This window comes from Anser anser, assembly GCF_964211835.1.
Source record: "Anser anser genome assembly, chromosome: 11".
In the NCBI taxonomy this organism is placed as follows: domain Eukaryota; kingdom Metazoa; phylum Chordata; class Aves; order Anseriformes; family Anatidae; genus Anser; species Anser anser.
This window is the reverse complement of record NC_139732.1, coordinates 11,451,014-11,472,951: the sequence shown is the minus strand read 5'-3', so window position 1 is coordinate 11,472,951 and position 21,938 is coordinate 11,451,014. Positions and strand designations below refer to the sequence as shown.

The 21,938-nt window shown below is 56.1% G+C and overlaps 1 protein-coding gene across 1 annotated transcript in view; it reads left to right on the top strand.

Annotated features, from left to right (window-relative positions):
• HYDIN (HYDIN axonemal central pair apparatus protein) overlaps window positions 1-21,938 on the top strand; it is a 129,029-nt gene that overhangs the window by 86,660 nt on the left and 20,431 nt on the right. The window contains 30 exon segments of the mRNA XM_083851565.1: window positions 937-1,074; window positions 2,207-2,384; window positions 2,863-2,993; window positions 3,998-4,131; window positions 4,833-4,969; window positions 5,589-5,716; window positions 5,824-6,015; window positions 6,311-6,460; window positions 7,376-7,615; window positions 7,866-8,034; window positions 8,593-8,784; window positions 9,557-9,724; window positions 10,188-10,361; window positions 11,336-11,556; window positions 11,673-11,825; window positions 12,147-12,330; window positions 12,781-12,922; window positions 13,842-14,007; window positions 14,279-14,920; window positions 15,406-15,615; window positions 15,952-16,157; window positions 16,288-16,470; window positions 16,761-16,880; window positions 17,992-18,151; window positions 18,252-18,424; window positions 18,990-19,188; window positions 19,909-20,008; window positions 20,528-20,627; window positions 21,133-21,301; window positions 21,583-21,821. Coding sequence (XP_083707691.1) covers window positions 937-1,074; window positions 2,207-2,384; window positions 2,863-2,993; window positions 3,998-4,131; window positions 4,833-4,969; window positions 5,589-5,716; window positions 5,824-6,015; window positions 6,311-6,460; window positions 7,376-7,615; window positions 7,866-8,034; window positions 8,593-8,784; window positions 9,557-9,724; window positions 10,188-10,361; window positions 11,336-11,556; window positions 11,673-11,825; window positions 12,147-12,330; window positions 12,781-12,922; window positions 13,842-14,007; window positions 14,279-14,920; window positions 15,406-15,615; window positions 15,952-16,157; window positions 16,288-16,470; window positions 16,761-16,880; window positions 17,992-18,151; window positions 18,252-18,424; window positions 18,990-19,188; window positions 19,909-20,008; window positions 20,528-20,627; window positions 21,133-21,301; window positions 21,583-21,821 — 5,498 coding nt within the window.

The following is a 21,938-nucleotide window of genomic DNA, read 5'->3' as shown; positions in this document are numbered from 1 at the left end:
ACCAATGCCAAAGACTTTCCATCCTTCCCAGCTCCTGGCACGGGTGGAGGGCTTCCCCTGCCTTCCTCACAGCCTTCCTCTGCTTGTTGGAAGGACAGCCTTTGTGTAATGTATCTTGCATCCAGGCTGCTCTTCTTATGGCCATCTCCAGCCCCCAGAGCTGGGAATTCCTCCCCCTCGAGGTTTCTGGCACTACTTCTCAGGGCAGAAGGGGTCCTGGTGGTGATCCTCAGGGGGACATGTCCCTGGGACATCCACCTGCTGATCAGTTCCTACTACCTGAGGCCCAAGGAGATGCTCTTTTCTAGTGCTCCTTATCAAGCAACAAAATAAACCAGGTGTTGCAATGCACGTGCCACTTTGCCAAGAATAAATGAAGTCTTGCAGCCAAGTGGTGGGGTAATGACCAAGAGAGCAGCTGCTGAGCTTTGGCACTGCTGACTGGGGTAGCTGCCCAGATCTGTCTGATTTTGGTGGAGTTTTTGGCCCCAGCTGATCTCAAAGCAGCACTGCTTCCTGAAGGAAGAGCAATCTGAGAAGCAGAGGAAGCCCAGGGGAGCAAATTTCACTGGAGATGGGTATCGGGGGCTGAAAGGGTCTTTACAAAGCAGGTTCTGCTTCTGATATCTGGGGGCTGCTCACTAGATAGGAGCAGCGGATGGTTGGCCATGCCCTGCCCTAATGCAAGGGGGCAAGAACAGCTTCTAGGGGAAGGAGTCCTCCTCTTTAGTGCCTCAGCCATCTGTTAGATGATGCCTTAAAGTGCAGAGGACTTTGTGTCCTCCTTGTTTTCTCTATTACTGAACTTTACATGGTTGCTATTGCATCCCTGTGAGCTATCACAGATATCTGTTCCTGGGTCCTGTGGCTGCGGGTTCCCCAGGTTAGCATAATCCTACCACCGTGGGTCAGCTCCTGTCTTCTGTCCTCCTCCAGCTGTTTAACGAAGTCACCGAAGCAGAGCTCACCCTGCAGAACAGCGGGAAGGTGGGATTCAAGTACCAGGCGCTGAGCCCCAGCATGGCCCCCGCAGACAGCCCTCTGCCCGGTGTGCCCCTGGTCCTGCCCAGCACGGTGAGTGCAGGGGTAGCGCCCCAGCCCCGTGTCCTGCTTCCTGGGAGAGGGGTTACAGAGGAAAAAAAGGAGAAAAAGAAAACCAAAACACCAAACCAGCCAGCAGCGAGGGCTGTAAGCTGCTTAGGGACAGAAGGTCAAGTCCCATTTGAGCCCCTTATGGGGGCAGGAGGCTCTGCACAAGGGACTTGGCAGCTCTCGGCCCCAGCTGCTGAGCTGTCTGCCTGTGCTGGCATTGGAGCCACATGGTGCGGGCTCCTTGCAGGGTCACCTCACCCGCAGCGTCCTCGGGCAGGTCCCCTCCTTGCCCCTGTCCCCAAGAGAGCTGCCTGCCCCAGCCAGGTGAGGCTGAAGGCTCCTTCCCATGCGCTGAGCAGGAGCCCTCGCTGCCAGCTCGGCTCGTTCTCCTCCCTGGCTGCTGGCAGCACCACACCAAGCTGGCGTTTTGCATCGGGGTCCCACACCCGTCCCAGCTGCCGTGGGACCCCAGGGGAGGGGAGCTGCCTGAAGGCACCAGTCTGCCCCTCACGAGCTGTCCTGCCTCCAGACAGCAGAAATGGGAGAGCTGTGTTAACCTCTGTGCATCTCCAGCACCTCCTCCTCCTCTTTCTTGGCTGTGTTTTTGGGACCAGACCCATCCCATGCCCCAGCAGTGATGCCTGAGCTTGTGCATTTTGGCTGCTCTTGCTCAGGCGTGCAGCTCCTTTGCCAGAAATTGGAAGCCCCGGTGCAGGTCCCTTGGGCTCCAGCTGTGCTGCTCCGCAGGAGCTTTGTGGGGCAGCCAAGGAGGAGCGGGGCTGGGACGGCAAGGAGAGGAGTGCAGGGCAGCGGGATGCAGCACGGGGCTCTGTGCGGGAGCAGGCTGCTCTAGGAGCATCTCTCCTCCCAGCTCCTGCGTGCTGTGTGGTTATCTCCGAGCTGGAGCAGCATTCCCCATCCATGCTCCTTTAGGAAGAAGTGGCTTAGTTTCTCCCATATCCTCATGCCCGTCTCCTACAAGGATAACACGCTGATGCCCTCTTGCTGCGAGCTTCTGAAGGCACAGCTGAGTCTTTAATGGCATCAGCCCCGGCAGCTGCCCGTCACCAAGGCCCCTCTGGTGCCTGCCCCCCTCTTGTCCCACACCCTGCAGGGTTACATCGGACCTGGCAAGGAGCAAGTATTGAAAGTCTTGTACCTGCCGGGAGTGCCTGGCATCTTCTGCAAGACTTTCCAGATCCAAGTGGGTCACCTGGAGCCAGAAAAATTCACCCTAAAAGGAGAGGGGAGCTTTCCCAGGATCTACTTAGATCTGCCCAGGAATATCAAAGGTAAGTGCTGCCCCTGGCCCCAGGAACGTCCCCTGTTTTTCTCCCGTGTTGTATGCACAGCTCACACCAAGCCTGGAAGTTTAAGGGGTGTCAGACCCCAAAACTTGGCCCTCCACTTGCTTCTTGGGTCTCTAGCAGAGGGTCCCATGTGGCTTTGCCCCAAGAAGCATCCCGCAGGGCTTGCCAGCATATCTGTCGGCTGGAAAGATGATGGCTGGACAGAAATGCTCGGGAAAGCTGTAATACAGAGCAGTAGGGCTTTTGGCAGGGGCAGATTTGCATCACACTGTGGGGGATGAGGTGTTCCTATATGGGGAGGATGGTGGGTAGAAGTGAGCATCCCATATCAGAGAGGAAAAGCAGCATCCACCTGCCCCAGGCTGCTGGCAGAGAGGACGACCTCAGGGGAGAGGGGTTTTCTGGCTTAAATGGGATTGGCGCTGTGCCCATGCCTCTATTTATTGGGTGTTTTCTTCAGGACACGAAAAATATGAGAAGGTCCTCAAGGAGGCAAAAGAAAAGATGGAGAAGGACGGACAGAGAGATGAAGCCGTTGTCCTGGGGGAAGCCACGGCCGCTGAGCTGCCCATGGATGACTCGGGCGCAGTGGTGAGAACGGCCGCTGCCCTGCGTGGCATGTGCCACCCTCCTGCTGCGCTCCTCGCCCACCCCACGCCCCCAGTGGGGCCGTGTGTGTCCCACCAGCACTTAGGACCTTCCTGGCCATGCATCATCTCAGAATCATCCCGGGGGGTTGCCCACCCCCAGCAGTCGTCCCTCCCGCAGACACATGAGCTTGTGCCTAACACCAGGGGAGATCCTGAAGGCCGTGCTCATGGGGTTGGATTTATGGTGCCTCGTGGTGCAGGTGCGCGTCATCGCCAGGGTGTTTGTTGCTCACAGCCCGAACCCTGCCACGTTTATGGACTTTAATGGCAGGATTCATCTGAGAGCAACCCCCCTTGCTGTGAAGGGGAGCACTATGCCCTGGTGCCCTCAGCAAAGTGCCACATGTCCTCCCCGAGCAAGTGTCCCACTAGAGGCTGGGATTTGGGTTCCTAGTGAGCACATCCGCAGCACATCTCTGCATCCCTGCTTGCCCCTACTCCTGAGCTGCCACAGGCTTCCAGGCCTGTTCGCAGACCCCCTGTCATGCAGCATTTGTTATTTGGATATGAGAGCGTTGAAAGCACGGTGCCATTGTGTGCTGTTGGAGCAGGTAGGAAATTTGGCAGGGGGAAAGTCGAGCGTAGGGACCTGGGGCCAGAAACCTGATGGTGCCCTGGGCTTATGCTGGAAGCTTCATCTCCAAAAGCACCAGCTTTGTGGTGGCTCCCGTCTCAAGAGAGCTTTTGTCCGAGATGCTTTGGCACCGACTGAGTGCCAGGAGGTTCCTGGCTTGTCTGCACGTTTGTCTGGCCAGATCAGCTTTTGTAATAGAGACTGGGCAGGAGAAGATGCTGAGTTCATTTCCTTTGACATAAGGTCCTGGTGAAGGGAGCAGGAGGTGCTGCAGACACTGAGACAGGAGAACCCCATCTCCCCTCTCAACAAGAGCAGGCTGGGCTGGGGAAGGACCTTTGCCAACCAGCCCCCGTCTTTGCTCCCCTCAGCTTGATACGCGGCTGCAGATGCGAATGGAGGAGATGCTCATAGAGGAACACGCCTTGGAGCAGCAGGAGCTCCTTGCCTCCTGTCCCCCCGAGGATGCAGCCTTTGACCAGCGTGCTCGTCGGAGGCTCCTCAGGTCAGTGGGGGATCCCATTCCCCATCTCTGAGTGCCCCGAGGGTAGCACCCAGAGGTGCTCCTCTGCTCCTGAGAGCTCCTGCAAAGCTGGGATGTGCTGGGGACTTCAGAAGGGGCCTAATCCTGAGGGATTTGATGTGTGGACACCTGAGTGTCATCCCCTCTGCAGTGCCACCCATGAGATTTGGAGGTGCTCAGCTCCGCACAGATTCCGTCCTTAGACCTGAGGGGTCTCCAGTGCAGGTCATTAACCCCACACAGGCACCGTGGGCTGACTAGCTCTGGAAGAGCTTTCTTCCAACAAATGGTTGAGGAAGGAGACACTCTGCAAAACAGCTCATTTTTGTGTTTTCCTGAGTGCGATTGCTCTGGAAAAAGACCTTCCCACAAGTCTTGTTGGTTACTGAGCTTCCTGGTGCTCCTTTGGAGACAGAGGTGGTTGCAGAGCAGTGAAGGTTTCCTGTGGGGCCAAGTCTTATTACAAGGTCCTGGAGCAATTTCAGGCCTGGGCTGTACCCCTTGCTCAGCAGCTCCTCCGAGACCGTTGGAGGTCCAGTAGACTTATGTACTACAGGTTTTCATAGCAGAGGAGCTGTGACCAGTATCCATGCACACGTATGCCATTTTGAACACATTTCCTTTTGTTTTAAGGCCTCATTGCTAGCTCTGGTTTAAGGGTTCCTGATTATTCCTGCTTTCAGAGCCCAGCTGCCCGAGTACGTCCTGGACTTTGGCTATGTCATCCTCGGTAACATCCCCGCGCACATCGTGAAGGTCACCAACACCGGGCAGTTCCCAGTGTCCTTCCACGCAGATGGACGGGTCCTGCGTGACACAGGTACCCAGGGCTGGAGACGCTTCACGTGGGCTCCAAGGAGCCATCTCCAACAGTGTAAGCCACTGGATATGTGGAGGGATTTGAGTTCTTGTTTGTACAGCTTGTTCCTCCTCAGGACCCCATGCCCGGTGCTTTCGAGCCCGAGTTCTTCTGGCCAGAGACCTGGCCTGCCTGTAACTGCCTTAATGCTTCGCTGCAGGGGTGAGGTGGCCCCATCACCTCAGTCACCTGTCAGCATCTCCTGCTCTTGGCTGCCATGAGCACCACCTGAGGCTTTGGGCACTCTGTGGGCTTGTGTTGTAAACAGAGGGACCCTTTGTGGTTCAGAAGTGCTTCGGTGTACAGTTCCGAGTGCCAAAACACTTCTCTTGGTCCTTAATTGAGGAAACAGCTTGTGAGGTCCTCTGTTGTATCAAAGGAGGCTTCCAAAACAGGCCTTGAGGTAAGGCTGTAGTTCCATCAAACCATGAGTGCCTGATGGTCAGGTGCCTCCTCCAAGTTGTCATCCAAGGAACAAAAAGAACTTCACAGAGCATCCACACCTGTATGGTCTTAGCATGCTGGGGCCACATTTCCTGTCACTTGTGTGTCTCAGCTGCTTTATTTTCATCTCTTGAAGGTTTCACTGTGGAGCTGGACCGTGTGAGGAACCTGCCGTACTGCAAGACCGAGACGTTTGAGGTGCGCTTCGACCCGCAGAGCGCCAGCCTGCCGCTGGGAGCAGTGGATGTGCTCCTGCCCATCAAGGTACCACACACTCCTGTGCCTGTGCACCTTTTTTGGGGCCCATCTTGGATGGGGCACAGCAGTGGGTCTTGTCTGTGCTCTCAGCTGGATGCTCTGCTCTTCGCTAGGTAGCAGGAGGTCCCACGTTTCACATCTGCCTTCGTGCCACTGTGACTTTGCCGTCCCTCAGCCTCTCAAGGGACAGGCTGGAGTTCTCCAGTGTGCAGTGTGGGCAGTGTCGGGAAGAAACCATCCAGCTCCACAATCAGTTCCAGGTCCCCTGTAAATGGTTCATCACCATGACAGAGCCTGTTAAGAAGGTAAAGCAATGACAACACAACATGTAGCTTCTCAGCTGTCTCTCCTTGGCCTCTCTTGCCTTTTCTTCCCATGTAACTGCCTGAGCACTTGGGCTACAGCTCATGGAGGGGACAGAGTGAGACTGGTTCACCTGGACCAGTTCCTTGGCTGGTGCTGCACTTGTTTGCCACCTCCACCCCTTCCTCCTCTGAGGACAGAGCCTCCCTGTCCTCAACACTGGGCAGTGCCCGAGCCCTGCAGGAATGGTGGGTCTGTCCTTGCAGCCCCCACCATGGGGTTGGTTTCTGTGCCCAGGTGGACAAACATTTGCCAGCAAGTGTACGTCGGAAGCTGCAGCAGCAGGCAAAGGCCAAGCCCTGCGTCTTTGAGGCACTGCCCTTGGCTGGAGACCTCGCGCCAGGGCAGCGATGCAACGTGCGGGTCAGGTTTTCGCCCACGGAAGAGGTGAGAGGGGCAGGTGTCTCCTGCAGGACAGGCAGTGAGGTAATGAGAGCCCAGCACAGGGAGCAGGGCAAAACGTCAGCCTCCACCACCATCATTGCTTCCACAGGCAGCTTTCTGCCAGCCCCCTGTGCCTCAGTTTCCCCGCAGCACACTCCTCGGAGAGGCACTTTGAGATGCTGGTGAGGAACGTGCACAGAGAGCATCGTGTGCTGCAGCATGGCTACCTCTCGGTGCTGGGGGGAATCTGCCCCTTTCCCCTCCACTCCCCCCCCCCCAAGGCAGGAGCATCCCTGCAGGTGACAGCGCTGGGAGCCTTCCCAAAATAGAGGTTGCACCCGATCACCGTGGCTTGGAGCCTGGCAGCGTGTGGCAGTATGGACACGGGTGCTTATGTGCCTGGGAATGGTCCCAGGGATGCTTCAATTGCTAGCTGAGATGTAACCAGCTCACCTCTGGCTTCGACCAGAACCAGGCACTGAGCCGCATTGCTTCTAGCCAGCTAGAGCCCATCTGCCTCTGTCGTATAGCTGATGTGTGCCTGATACCTCTGTGTCTGGGCATCATCACCTAAGCAAGGAGGTGAAGCAGCACCTGGGCCTGCAGGAGCTGAGCCCGCTCCTGAGGACCTTGCTCCTGAGCATTGCGCTCCCACATGACCGGATGAAAGCATTTGACTGACCATTTTAGATCCACCTGACACCAGGGCACCCAGTTATACTGCACACCTGCTTCACCCCAGGCACCCAGAGCAGCATGCAAATGCTGTGTGCTGTGGAACCCCCACACTATGAGTAAATGTGTTTTCCATTCCTCTCAGAAATACCAGTAACACCCCAACCTTGGAGCAAGGGTTGAATTGGAGTCCCTGTCACCCGGGACTACCTGTAGGAGCCTTCTGCCCTTCTCTCTTTCCAGAGGTCCTACAGAAGTGAGCTGAAGATTAACATCTGCCAGAGCAGCCAGCACTTCCAGCTGCCAGTCTCGGGGCACGGGCTGGAGCCACAGTTGGAGTTCAACCCCCCGGTGCTCGAGCTGGGACCACTGCTGCCGTACAGCAGCGGGGCAGAGGGAACAGTGGTGGTGAAGAACCCGTGCGAGTTCCCCATCGAGTTTTACTCCCTGGAGTTCGACCAGCAGTACCTCGCCGAGGAGCAGGTGAGGAGGTCTGGACCCCGCGTGCATGCTGCCGTGGCTTCACAGTGCTTCAGCTCGCGGCAGGGGGATGGAGGCAGTCCCCACTGGTGGCCTTTCAGGGTCGGCTGGCTCTGCTGGCAGGCTTTGGAGGAGCTTGATTAGGCTATGATGGGAGGAAGGAACAAGGGAGAAGATCTAGGTTGGCTGGGAAAGCGGTTCATGTAACGGAGGTCTTCACGTAAGGGGTGGTTTCTCTTCCCTGAGTACGCAGATTCTGCGGGTGCTAAAGGACTACAATTGCCACAACACCCTGCTGCTGCCTCCGCGTGCCCCTGGTGAGAAGCTGCCCCCAGAGGTGCTGGAGTACTACCAGGACCAGAAGAGGCTGCAGGATGAGCAGGGGAAGCCCATGCCTGGGGAACCAGCAGGCCAGGACAATGGTGAGGCTCTGGCATTGGCTGCCCTGAGTGTGGGCACAGCAGGGGGACCAGCACACGTATTCATGTACTCATTATTCATGTACTCATTCTCTATGGAAGCAGGCTTCAGTCTGCCTTGAAGCATTTGTGCTCGATGGAGGGATTCTGGGGTGAAAGTCTGGTTTGTGACATGCATCCGCTACCAGCCCTGAGTGCAGCCACAGCAAGCTCATCCCTGCCTGCCATGGCCTGGAAAATACCCTCTAAATAACCAGAAGATCCTCTTGTGTCTTAACCACTAAGAATAAGATTGGATGAGTTCTTCAGCCAGTAGGAGCAGGTCTAACATTACCAGCTAACCTATTTTAAATTTTCTCCTTCCCAACAACAAAAGCACAAGCTCAAACTTCCCCAAAGGGCAAAGAAAGCTTGGACAGGCTTCTATGTGCCTCAGGCATCTCCCTTCTTGGGGAATTTTTCACCTTTTTGCATGTGGCCTTGCAAAGTGACAAATGGCAAAGAGCAGCTTGCCTGGCCATGTTCTTCACCATCTGCCCTCTCTGTGTCCTTCTTCATCAGCAAATGCTGAAGACGTCCAGTCTGTCTCAGATCAAGGAGGGAAGTACTCTGCTGGGATCGTGCACACCATCTCATCCCATAGCTCCATCATTCCCTTCTCCATGTTTGATGAAAACCAGTCCAGCAAGGTAGACTCTAAATCTGAACTGGGAGAAGAGGAGGAGGAAGGTCTTGGGAAAAGGCGCTGGACAGGTAATGACCCTAAGATCTTTGCCTCTTCTGTGTGCACGGAAGCAGAAGGGCCTCCATGGAGGTCTTTGGCATCTTCTCCTATCACTCCACTGCAGCCTCATGACATCTTCACTCCTGTAGGCCCTGAATCCTCTCTTGCACATAAAGTCTGTAGGATCCCGACAAGGGTCTGGTGCAGGGACAAGTGAGAGGCAAGGGAGGTTGTCCCCAGCTTTGCCAGATGAGCACCTCTGCCCCCAGAAGCCACTGGGATGGCACTGTTCCCTCTCCTTGGCAAGGCAGTGCTCGCTCTGTGTGACCCTGGTGACCAAGGTGGCTTTCGGTAACCTCCTAAGGGCAGAGCTGGAGCTCTTTGACAGTTCTCTTGTGGCGAATTAAAAGCCCAGCCTGGTGTAATATTCCTAAATCATCCAGCTATATGGTGAAGGAACCTGGAGGAGAACTGTTCCCTTGGGCCCGTGTGAAATGCCCGGTTCTGTGCGTGCCCTGCTTACTCAGAAGGCCCTGGGGCTTTGGAGCTGTTCATGGAAGGAGACTTGGCCTGGTCCTCTGAGGCCCCTTTCTGCCACCCCACTTACCATAGTGTGACTGGGCACCATCAGCAGCGCTCAGGACAAACCCCAACCTGAGCAAGCCTTAGGGAAGAGCACGAGGAGTCCCCATGCACTGCATTGTTTCCAGCATCCTCCTCTCCTGGGACCTGAGGGGACAGGGAAGAAGCTCAGGACCGGTGGTGTGCAGCGGGCTGACTCCTGTACCCGGTCCTGCCCAGCAGAGCACTGGCAGAGCACCAGCAGCAAGGACGCCGCGGGAGAGCTGGACAACAGCCCCGTCCGCAGAGCCATCGCCCGCCACCTCGGCCTCGATATCTCTGCAGAAGGCCGCGCAGCCCAAAACTGCAGAGGGATCGTCATCATCGTCCACGGGGCACCCCTGACGGGTACGTGTGCTGTGGCCTTCAGCTGCGAGGAGCGGGGGAACTGGGCGAGGGGCGGCCTGGGGGGCCGTGGCGCTTGGTTGGTGGCCTGAAGTGGGCAGACCACGGATCCCCTGTGCATGGAGCAGTCCCAGCCCTCTCCCTAGCCACAAGTGGCCCACCTAGTGTCTGTACAGATAGGTTCTCATTCTGCCATGAATTCTGCCTTGCCTTTTGGGGGCAGTCCCTAGCCCACGCTGAGCCCCAGACCATGCCTAGGTGTTGCACGAGCCCTCTGGGACAGGCCGGCAAACATCTGGGATGGGGTTGGAGCACTCAGGCGACCACAGGGGGCAAAGGTCCCCCTTGGGGGTGATCCCCCCCATCCCCAGAGGATATTTCTAAGTGCATCCAAGCTGCCTCCCTCTGGGTTTCCCCTAAAGGAGCACTCCAGTGTGTCACCACACTATTCTTCCTCTCCCTCCAGGAAAGACGTCGGCAGCAGTGGCCCTCTCCAGACGCTATGGCGCGGCCCGCCTGTCCATTGACTCGGTGGTGACCGAAGCCATCTCCGACAGGAGCAGCTCGGCTGGGCTCCGCGCGCGGGAGCTGTGCCTCAGGGCGGCCATAGAGCAGAGCCACAAGGAGATGGAGGACGCCGGTAAGGCCTCTGAAAGCCGCCCCAGCCACCCGCTGCTTCTTCCTCCACTGAAGTAGAAGTTTGCCAGCCCTCGGCTCTGTTAGGGTGCTGTGTGTAGAGATGTAAAGCCAGCTCATAAATCATCGCTGGTTGGGTGGAATCTCTTTATGTTAAGGCTCACACTGGGGCACTTTTTCCTGCCCATGGGCTGCTTAGCACATGTCCTTTTTCCCAAGAGCGGTGAAGCACACCTGCATTTTTCTCAGGGCTTTTTAATATTTCCTCAAAGCTGAATTCAGCCTGCTCCTCACGGCAATCAGGCAGAACTGCTGCCCGTTTTAACGAGGAAAAAGCCCTCTGAAGTGGCTCATTAAGCACTAGATGCCTGACTTGGAGCGTGGTTTCACAAACATGAGAGAAAGGGAAGAATAGCCTCCCCGAGGAGCTTCAGATGAGAGACATGCTGCAGATCAACTCTTTTCTCCAGAGATTTTTCCTATATATGCTACCAGGTCACGCGGCTCGTGGATGGTGTGCTGTTCTCCACACGAGACCGGCAACTTTTAGGGTATTTTATCGGGCAGATGGTGCTGCGAGCTGTGCAGGATGAGGCCAGACCCTGCCTCTGGAGGGTAGGATTTGTGCTGCCAAGTGAGGGAGAAGGCAGGGTGGGTTGGGATATCCAGTGAGGAAGATGTAGCTCCAGTGGAGATGGGTGATGGCAGCTGGGGCACGGCTGTGTGTTACAGTGCCCACGGGAGAATGCAGTATGGCTGCAAGGTAGGGAAATGGTGGTCCTGGAGCGCAAACCCTTGGCTCAATCCATAGGGGAGCTACCACACAAATGGTGTCACCTGCATGCATGCTGCCCCGTTTGGTAGGAAGGACACAGGGCTGTGCATTAAAAGTCTCTGCCTTGAAAGCCCACTATCCAACGCTGCACTTTACCAGCAGCACCCACCACCAGCCCTGCCAAGCTTCTGTCTCCTCTGCAGGTCAAAGCACGGAGGTGTCCCTCAGCTTGCAGCTCGGTGCCGAGGCCAGGAACAGCCCGGCCACGAGCCAGTCCAGCTCTGGGGACAAAGCCAGCCAGCAGTCCATCGGCTCCCGCAGCCGGGCGAGTGCAGCAACAGGCAAGAGGAAGACGGATGGACACGGGTCTCAGTCCCAGAAACAGCAGCACGCGGACCTGGCAGGCTCGCAGGTGATCACAGCGGTAACGCATGGGACCTTTCAAGCTTTGTGCTGGCTGACACCCCAGCTCCAAGCAGTGGGAGCTGCCTGCGTCTTTTCCAAAGTGTTTTATTTTCCTTGTGATGTCCAACACTGCAGGGCTCCTCCAGTTCTCACCTCGTCTCGCAGCTTCCCTGCTTTCCCGCACAGCAGTGGCTGAGCGTCGGCGGCAGCGGTGCAGGAGAGATGGGCTTGATGAGCTGCGTGCTTCCCGAGGACTTGCTGGGGGCCATTCTCTCGGAAAGGCTGCAGGCACGGCATTTCTCCTCTGCCTTCGGGGTCGGGAGGGTGAGGGGTAAATAGTAACATCCCTGGTGCAAAGAGGCACGGAGATGCCTTCAGGGACCTGTTGGAGGGAGTGCTGGGCTGCCAGCAGCATCCTTGGGTGAAGTTGCAGATGCCATCAGGTGGCAGAGAGCAGGAGCTTGTCTGAGCTGATGCATTTGGAGCATCAGCTCCAAGCTGATGGTCAGTGAGATGGTCGATGCCCTTTGACATTTGGTTTGATTGCCTGGCTGAGAGCCTAATGTGTGCTGCTACTGACTTTTTCTTCCTTTTTGCCATTATTCACAGCTGAGTGACTGCTACCAGGGAGTGGTGTTTGATGGCCTGGAGACCCTCTTTGCAGGCAGCATGGCATCTGCTCTCCTCTGCCTGCTCAAAGCTGCCAGAAACCGGCCTCACATCTATTTCGTGAACCTCTTCCAGGATTATGCCTCTTTGAAAGCCAGAGAGATGGCTGCAAAAGAGCAGGAAGGTAAGAACCATCTCTGTACCCCGCAAATGTTCTCTCTCAAGCCCTCGGCCTTATCCATGTGTCCATCTGGGTGTTGTCGATGGAGCTTGTAAGAGATGTTTTAATCCTTCCGCCCTCTGCTGCAGTGTAGCCAGTGCTCAGCTCACAGTTGCTTAAAACACAGCTTCACAGTGTGCAAAATGCCTCCCTTACAACGTCTGGCTTTAAAGCTGGGGAAAAGTGCAAGCTCTTGTGGCTGAGCATCTAAGCCCCGCGCAGGGCATGTGAGGCAGGCAGGGCACAGCAGCAGTTTGGGGGATTCTCCAGCTGGAACAAGAGTCTGGGCTGCCCGCTGCCTCCTGGCAGGATGTCCAGCTGGGGCTGGGCAGGGCTCTGAGCCCTCTCAGCTCACCCAGAGCGGCCAGCTCTGCCTGCAGCTGCTAACCATTCCTCCCCTGGCTTGTGCGGAAGAACGGGAGCAGGAGGAAGCCGCCAGGAGGGAGAAAGCACGCCTCCAGGAGATGGATGAGGAGGAGTACGATGCCCTCACAGAGGAGCAGAAAGCTCAGTTCGATGACAATGTACTACAAGTCCAGCGTGAGAGGAAGAGGAGGTCTGTAAGCTTCCCGCGGGCAGCTCCCCAGTAGTGTTCCTGAGGGGTTTCCCTGCTCCTGTCCCACGTAGGACCCCTGAGCACCCACCCGATGCCCTTTCCCTCCCCACACTGGGTGCCAGCAGGCTGCTGGGAACCTTGGTCCAGCTCAGAGGGCTTTCAGAGCATGGGCCAGAAGTGTCACTGCAGTGCCAGTTCCACCTCGCCAGTTCCCAAGGGGGGAAGGAGCTTCCTCCAGGGAGATGAGGACGACATCTCCATGTTTTAGCAGCGAGCCCTCCAGCTTAGGCCCTGGCTGCAGGGAGCTGGGCTTGCCTTGCCACTGAACCTATAAGTGCCTCCAAGTTAATTCGGTCAATTCCGATCTTGCCGTGACTTCCAGGACAGACACCACAAGTTTCCAAGGGCAATGGCTGTGTGAAGCCTGGCTATTCAGAGCCTGTTTTGCAGGAGGGGAATTACTGCAGCCTTTGCTTTCTGGTTGATATGGCTTTTCTCACTAAGGAGTGAGCTGTGCCCAAGCAGAAGGGCTGGATAAGCCAAGCAAGTGTGGGGGTAGGGATAAGGAGGTGCTCGTGGTTTGTGAGTTGGCTTACACTGGGAAATCGAGAGGGCTTCATGGGTCAGCGTGGAGAGATGGTGGAGCTGTCTTTGGCAGTGTGCTGCAGGTGGATCTTATCAGAGGAGCTGCACAGTTGTGACCTTATAACAGCAAGTCCCAGACTTGGCTGGCCCTTCCTACCTTTCCTCAGTTCGGGTGTTCCCAATCTCCCCAGGTTGAGGGAAGCCCACGGAGGTGGTCTAATGGCTCTGCCTGGCCTCAGGGTCAGTGAATGAAGCAGGGGACCAGCTGGGGTTGCAGCCAGCCCAGCTTTCTGGTGGTGACTGTCCGGGATGTTTTCTGTTTGGTTTCCTGAAGGAAGATGGAGCAGTTGGCTCGAGAGCTTGAGGAAAAACTCAAGCAAGAACTAGAACGCTTGAGGGAGGAAGAAGAGATGAAGAAGAAGTCCAGGCGGGGGAAGAGAGAGCTTGGGAAAGAAAAAGACAATGCCTCAGGGAAGAAAAGCCAGCACGGAGGCAGACAGGTGGGTGGCTGTGTTTACAGAGAGGAGAAAAGCCCCGAGGACCCTCCCGTTGAGTTGTACCATCCCACAGGAAGCCAGCAGCACACATGCTGTGTCCGGGGACAGGTACCTGGCTGGGGGAACATGGGGCTGGGGTGGGAAACCACGCTGGTTGATCACACTGCTTCTCCACCAGGGTGTTCTGATCCTCCACCTCGATCATCACCATCCCACAGCACTGGGGTCGGTGCTTTGAAGTGCTCACTTCTTTTCCCCCTCTCCTCCTGCCCAGAATTTGAACACCTCCACCAGCAACACCAACGTGTCCACCAGCAACCGCTCGGACATCAACGAAGGGGTAGACAAGAAGGGGTCTGTGAAGGAGCACCTGGACTCTGTTGCAGGTGACAAGGAAGATAAGAAAAAGCGGAGCAAGGTTCCCCTGATGGATGGCAGCCCGGCGGTGGCTGTGCAACCCTCAAAGGTCGAACAAGAGGAAGCCAAGCAGAAGACCCTGAGTGATAGCGAGAAGGTCTTGGCCAAGAGGTTTAAGATCTACGAGGCATCACAGAAAGACATCGCGCATATTTTGTCATCCTGGGACAGGGCTCAGGGCATTCTGCTGTCCCTTCTGAGCCAAGAGGAGGCAAGGCACCAAGCAGAAGACCAGCACCCACCTCTCTCCAGCCGCAGGAGCCGGAAGGACAGAGAGAAGGAGCGCCAGGAGAGGCTGGAGAAGGAGCGGGCAGAGAGGGAGCGGCTGGAAAAACTGAAGGCTATCGAATCCAGGTTACCTGGGCTGGAACGGGATGGTGCAGAATGGTCAGCCAAGGGCCAGGATGTCGGGGTGCCTTGCTTGGACATCCAGGTGCTGAGCGCAGAAGATGCTACGGGGAAGATCCTGGAGAGTGGCAAGCTGCCCACGGCAGAGGAGGTAAAGCCCCTCGGGGCCCGAATGCTGAGGCTGCTGTGGTCTGGGCCCTGGTGCTTTGTGTCCCACCTGGTGACAGCAGCACAGAGTCTTGTCCCAGGCTTGTTCCACCATGGGTCCTCAGCAGCTACGTGGCTGGAGAGGTTCTCAGTGTCCCTTGTGTGGGTGGAAAGAGGGAGCACTCCCTGTTCAAGCATCTTGTCTGTTCCAAGACTTTCCCAGTCTGGAAATCATTAAAAATGGTCCCACGGCAGGGTGACTCATGGTCATTGTTTCATTCAGTTGTGTTCTTCAAGGAAGGTATTACTCTCTAGGTCCCACTTGTAGGTCCTGGCAATGTTCTGTAGCCTCTCCCCCCCTGCCCCGACTGGGCATAAAAAAGGCAGAGTACTCCATATAAAAACATTGCCAAAAGTTCAGTGCCTGTAGGGAAAGTGTGTGAGGATGAAGATGATGAAGGACAAACAGGGTTTTCTCTTATCTTTTAGATCCTGGATGGCCTGGGACTGGGTCCCTCGGGGCCTCCCATTCCTCCTACCACATTTTACTCGGTGATCCGCTACCCGGAGAAGCGTGAGGCCCCTGCAGGAGAAGCCCTCAAGCACTTCATCTTTGTTGCGCCAGAAGGTGCGGTGGTGGAAGAAGAAAAGAAGGAAACAGAGAGCCTCGTGGATGCTCCCATCGCGCTCACTGTGAAGGTGCCAGGGCAGAGGGCCGGGCTGGACGGGGTGTGGAGGGTGGGTGAGATGGAGCAGGGTGGCTGCAGGAGGGCAGGGAGGGATGATGGGGCCCCACGCCTGCAGGCGTGGAATAACATTCAGAATAATGAATAAGGTTGGGCACGGGGGGGTTTCGTAGGCAAAACAAAGCCCGGCAAGGAAGACCAAGGCATTGAGCAGGTGTGAAACCAGTAGATGCTGGTTATTTATTTATTCTCTCCCATGTTTGTCAACAAGGCTGTAGCTTTCTTTCCAGGATGGGGATATCTCGGGGCTGGTCTCACTTCTCTCTCCCTTTTCTTCCTTGGTGCCAAGACGTCGGAGGAGCAAGTCACCCCCACCAGAGGCCGGTCAAGGAAGGAGAAGGCTGAGGGCAGCCGGGAGGCTCTGAAGGACAAGCGGAGCTCTGGACGGAGCAAAAAACATCCCCAGGGGCCAGGCATGGGGGCACCGCCACCACGTCCCCCTGAGGCAGACCAAAGCAGCGTGGACATGGGCCCACCTCCGGGGAAGCCCCTCAGGTGAGCCCCGCGAGCAGAGGGAGGCGGGCTGTCCCACCAGACGGGTGGCCTGGGATGGCGAGTCCCCAGCCCTCCTCCTGCTCTGGTTTTCTTGTTAACAACATCTTGAAGCATCTTCTTTAACCACCAGGCTGAGCAGCTGCCGGTGGATCGTGCCTGCCCGCGGCCAGGTTGAACTGAAGGTACACTTCAGCTCCACGGTGCTGGGCCAGTTTGACCAGACACTGCACTTTGAGATCCTGGGGACAAACCGACTGCACCAGCTGCACTGCAGGGGCACCTGCCTGTACCCCACCATCAGCCGGGACCCACGGTAAGGCTGCTCCGTGTCAGCCTCCTGCTCTGCCTCCCCCTGCCCCTGGAGCTGGGGCTGCCCGTTGTGCCCCAGTGACCACCTCCCCACCACCTCGTGGCTCCTTCGGGACCCTCCAGGCCACCCAGCCCCACGATGAGCCCATCGTGTGCTGCCTAAGCACCCAAGCATCTCATCCCGCGCTGGGAGCGGAGAACCCCAGCTGCTGCTGAGGGCTGTGGCTTCCTGGCCAGCTTTTCCAGTTAGAGCATCTCATAGCTCCTCATCCTCCTGCTTTCTTCCCTGCCCAGGCTGGTGTTTCCTCACCGGAGGAAGAGCAAGGCAGATGGTGACATTGTTTTCAAGCAGTACATCATGAGCACAGGTGTATTCCACTTCGGGCCGCTGCTCTGTGGGAAGTCCAGAGACTGGTAGGTGCTCCCCAGCCGGCGGGTGGGCAGCCCGGTGCCCCCCTGCTCCCGGGGGGGCATGTGGGGCTGCCAGGGCGACCTGGGCAGTTTTGGAGGCACCCTGTGCCCTCCCTCCCAGTCTCAGACTCACCACTTAGGAAAATGAGCTTAATGGCAGACTGAACGAGCAATTATTCTGCGGATGGTGTTGGAAACCACTGATTAATCTGTAATGTAGTCAGGTTTTATGATTTGGCCTGTCAATGTGTGTGTGTGACCTGCAGAGGAAGAAAAATGGGATTTATGTTTTTCTGAAACTTACTGCTGGATAAGGTCTGCTTATAAAAAGTCATTGAAGCTGCTGGTGTGTGTCTATTTTTAACTTTGATTTTTTTTTTTTTAATATTAGAAACGAAGTCCTTATCTTCATGGGAGCCCTGGAGATCTGGTGGTATTTTACAACTCAGGGGAATTAAATAAAAACTTTTTTTTGATTTTTTTTTTTTTTTTTTAAAAAGGGGATCTTTAGCCAGACTGATGAATGGTCTCAGGTTTCTGTTTGCTGTTTAACCATTTAACTCTAAATGCTATTTTACACCTCAGGGAAGGGACACTTGTTAAATTTAGCACTCCTCTTGGGAATGCATCCTTTTTTTTTTTCCTTCCTGAGACTTTGAGCAAACCCATGAGACACAAGGCAGTCTCATGGCTTTTCTGAATGAGAAAAGCTAAACTATTTTTAAAATCCCTTTGCAAAAGCATTTTTTAAACCCTGCAGGGAAGGAAACTTACCAAAGCAGTGGGGAAGGGGCCATGTGCCTGACTGGCTTTTGTTTTTGCAGGAACACTTGAATTTACATTTTGCAAAATGCTCTTTCTTTAAGTGGCTTGTGCATCGTCACGCTTCTGGGATAGGGGCACCAGGTGAAGGCGCAGACATGGAGGTGCCAGAAGGCTGAGCCCACCGTGCAACGTGCCCGTGAATGTGTTCCTTTTTCTTAGCCTGCTTGTTAGGTCATCCTGTGAGGCTGCAGAGAGCATCCTCCTGCCAGGACGCAGTGCTGGCTTCAATGGCTGGTAAAGGCAATGACCCCAGCAGCTCTGCTGCAGCCTTCTCCCTTTCCATGGACAGGTACAAGGCGCTGCACTACCCCAGCAACTGTGAGAAGATAACCATCCTCAACACCACCCCCTTGGAAGCAGAGGTGCATTTCTTCTTTGAGCACGACCTCAAAGCAGACACGTTCCTTTTGGACCCTCCCAGCATGACGCTGAAACCGAACGAGAAGCAGGTAGGGGATGGGCAGGCAGTGGTGGCAGCACCCAGGGGCTGCTCCTCCTGCTCACCAAACCCTCTTCTCTGTTTTTTTTTTTGTGGGGGACGGGGGCTAGGAGCTGAGCCTTTGGGCGTACCCCACATCAGCTGGCTTCATTGAAGACAACCTTGTGTGCTGCATTAAGGAAAACCCGGAGCCGGTGGTCTTCCCCTTGTGCTGCCAGGGGGTGCGGGTGGAGCTGGGGGTCAGCCCCAAGCAGGTGCACTTCGACAAGCTGCTGCTGCACAGGTCAGCCACCCCGGGGCCATCCGCCAGGGACAAGAGCAGTTCGGGCTCTCTGGCTGGCGATGTGCCTGCTTAGGATGGGGCTGGACCGACATCTCTCCTTCCCTCAGCAATTCCCACTCTCCAGCTCACCATTCCTCACTGGCTTGGACATCCCGTGGTGGCCGTGAGCTCCACAGGCCCCAGCAGTGCTGGGCTCTGGGCGTCCTGATGCACGGCAGAGCTGTGTGTGCCCCAGTGCTTGTGCTAGCTGACTCCAGCTAGACATGCTGGAGAAGTCCCTGTTCCACGTGCTGTGGCCCTGAGCCACCCCGTGCCACTGCTTCATCGTCTGTCTGTTTCCAGGGGAAGTGCCCGCTGGTTCAGCTCCAGCTCTCCAAACACCACAGCAGTCCAGTTGCCCTTCCCTATCTCCCTTCTGCTGGCTGCTGTGCCCCAGGACCTCACCTCTCAGGCTTGTCACATAGGGCAGACACCCAACTGGTCCCACCCGTGGGGCTGCCCCAAGCTGCGTCCAGTCGCGATGCTCGCCCAGCCGCCGGCACTGAGCATCCTCGTGTCCCTGCAGGCGGGACAGCAAGAAGCTGGTGCTGCGAAACTCCACCCCGCTGCCCGCAGCCTGGAGGCTCAGCGGGCTGGAAAACCTCGGCGAGGACTTCTCGGTGTCGCAGGATGAAGGCATGGTGGGGCCCCGCACGGAGCTGGAGGTGTACCTGCATTTCATGGCCACGAAGGCGCTGAGCGTGAAGAAGACCATCCGGCTGGAGGTGAGGGCACCCTGCTCTCCTTGGCAGAGCAGGGCAAGGCTCGCCCACGGGGCCTGAGGGATGGAGGCGGTGTGGGGAGGGTACCCTGCAAAGAGGGCTAAAGGAGGAGGCTTCGTGAGCTTCTTTCTGCCTGTAATTTCGGGGTGGGCAGGTCCTTAGCAGCAAGGGGCTCCGGCTGAAGGACAGCTTTTTGGAAACCAGGTGACTGCTAGGGTGCTCTTGCAGCCAAGCTTCATTGGGCAAGTAAATTGTGGAGTCAGGGAGAGATGTACCTGCAGACACAAGCTGTGCCCCTGACGCCTGCTGCCTCAAACTGCATTTGCAATGCATCCCTGAGCATCCCCATCCCAGATAACCGGGTGTTGTCCCCACGCGGTGTCAGCCTGGATCACGGGGCAGCATCCTGAGCCCATGCCACAAGCACCTTGATGCTCTGCAGGGCTGAATGCTGTCATTTGGTTGTCCAGACGTTGGTGCATTCTCAGCACCCATCCTGAAGTCCATTTGTGGCTTTTAACATAGGGCAGCAAAATCTCACCCTGGGATTTTGTCCCCCATGGCTGCCTTTCGGTGAGGATGCTGGGTGATTTAAGAGACCAATAGTCCACAAAGCAGGGGAGGCCATGGTGGAGCCAGCCAGTAGAGACAAGGACCATTATGTCACCTACTGAAAGAATAGAGGAGAATTGTCCAAGCAGTGTTTGTTTCTTGCTGCCTCAGGTTTCAGATGCAGAGAACGTCCTGGGGATTGTTCAGATCGAAAATATCCAAATCCACGCGGAGGCCTATGATGTTGCTCTGAGCATCACCATCCCTAAAGGTCAGTGGATGCACCCGAACCAATGTAGTCCAGGTGCCAGGCATTGCCTCGGCAGGCATGCAACCAAAACACTTGGGCCAGGATCGGGTAGCATGCAAGCATGGCCATAAAGCACGTGTCCTCCACGCTGCGTGGCGTGAAGCACTACTGTCAGGGCACAGACAGCCTTGGGTCTCGTGTCCCAGCTTTGAAGTGTGTCACTTGATTGATTTGGGTATGTTGAAATGTGCAAAAGCAGGTGGCACCTCCTGAAGGCGCAGCATAGCACATAGAGTTGGTGGATCTGTGCTTGGAAGCAGGGAGATGGAAACCAGGCTCGTTAGCTGCTGACCCCTGCAGATGCTCTCCAAGCAAGAGAAAGGGCAGCAGAGCAGCTAGGGAAAGCTCCCAGGATGGGGAAACCTGCTGAGGATTTTGTGATGTCTGAGAACTTTGTTTATGCACCTTGTCACTTGGTGCAGCCTCCAGCAGCTCTCAGATATTCACCATCTCCTACCTCTCTCTGTGGGAACACTGCAGGTACAGATGGCAGCGTGGATTTTGGAGTCCTTAAGGTGCTGGATGATGCAAAACAAGCACTGACCCTGAAGAACAAAGGGAAGTATGAGATCGCATACAGGTGGGTCGCTGCTCCGGCTGCCTGCTCTGTCCGTGCGCGCTGCCACCCTCTGCCCAGCCCTGCGTCCCGGTCTGTTCATGGCTGGAACCTTTTCCCATGTTGGCTTCCTCATAGTTTGGGTAAACACAAAATCCGGGCTCTCGTACCTCAAATATTTTAACAGAGAATGCAGGCACAAGCAGTTAGTTCTTCACGGCTCAGCAGGAACCAAAAAAAGAGGCTGAAATTTAAGCTCCCAGTACTGCTGAGATTGGTTCCCTTCATTTGAGGGTGTACTCATTTCTCTTTATGGAAGTCCTTAAAGGAGGGAATGACAAAATCAGCGTTGAAGTGGGCTTACATCACTCTTGTCTGCAGTCTGTGTCAAAATCTGGGATTTCCCAAGCAGAGACGGACCCTTTCTTTTTTTTTTTTTTCCTTAAGGTCCTATGCGAGGTGCTGGCTGTGCTGCTGCCAACCAGTGCCTCTAACCACAGAGGTCTTTGTTCCTTCCCTTTGTCCCCAGCTTCAAGATAGAAAATGCGGATACCAGCATCCCAGACTTGGCATCCCACTTCTCTATCCAGCCACAGAGAGGGATGCTGACCGCCTCCGAGCGCCCTGTGCAGGTCCAGCTGCTCTTCCACCCCAGGGCAGAAATGATCATCGAGGACAAACCCATCCTGAAGTGCCAGGTGAGCTGCCCGAGCCAGGCGGGCACTTACCCCGGGTGTTAGCAGGACGTGGGTCCTCTGGAAGGAAAGGTTTAGCTGGGGAACCCTCTCTTAGATGTACACAGCAAAGTCTTCCAGAAGTTGTTGGGGATGCTTCTTAAGTAGAGCTGAAAATCTGGCTCTGGAGGAGGCATTGAAACAGCTGGATTTAAATAGGGGAGGTTGAAGGGGATATGGGGTGGCATTAGGGGACAGCGGGGCTGGTCACCTTGCTGCCTTAACAACCCCTCCCCTGGCTGCAGGTGATTGAGCCCAGCCTCTGTGAAGGAGGGGAGACCATCGCCATCATCCCCGTGCCGGTGTCCGCCAAAGCTCTGTTCAGCAAGTACAGCATCACCCCGGCCTCGCTCATCAACTTTGGCACCCTGGTCAACGGCACCAAGAAAACCTGCGCCATCACGCTGGAGAACAGAGGCAGCCTCGACTTTAAGTTCCTCGTCTACAAAGCAGACCAGGATGTGCCTGGGCTGGCAAGGAAAAGGTGAGAGAAGAGCTGCAGCACCCTTCCCAGCCAGGACTGCGGGGCGGTGTGTGACCAGCAGGCTGGGCACTGGGTCCTGGTCCCTTTGTGAGCACGGGACCCAAAATGCCTCAGTGT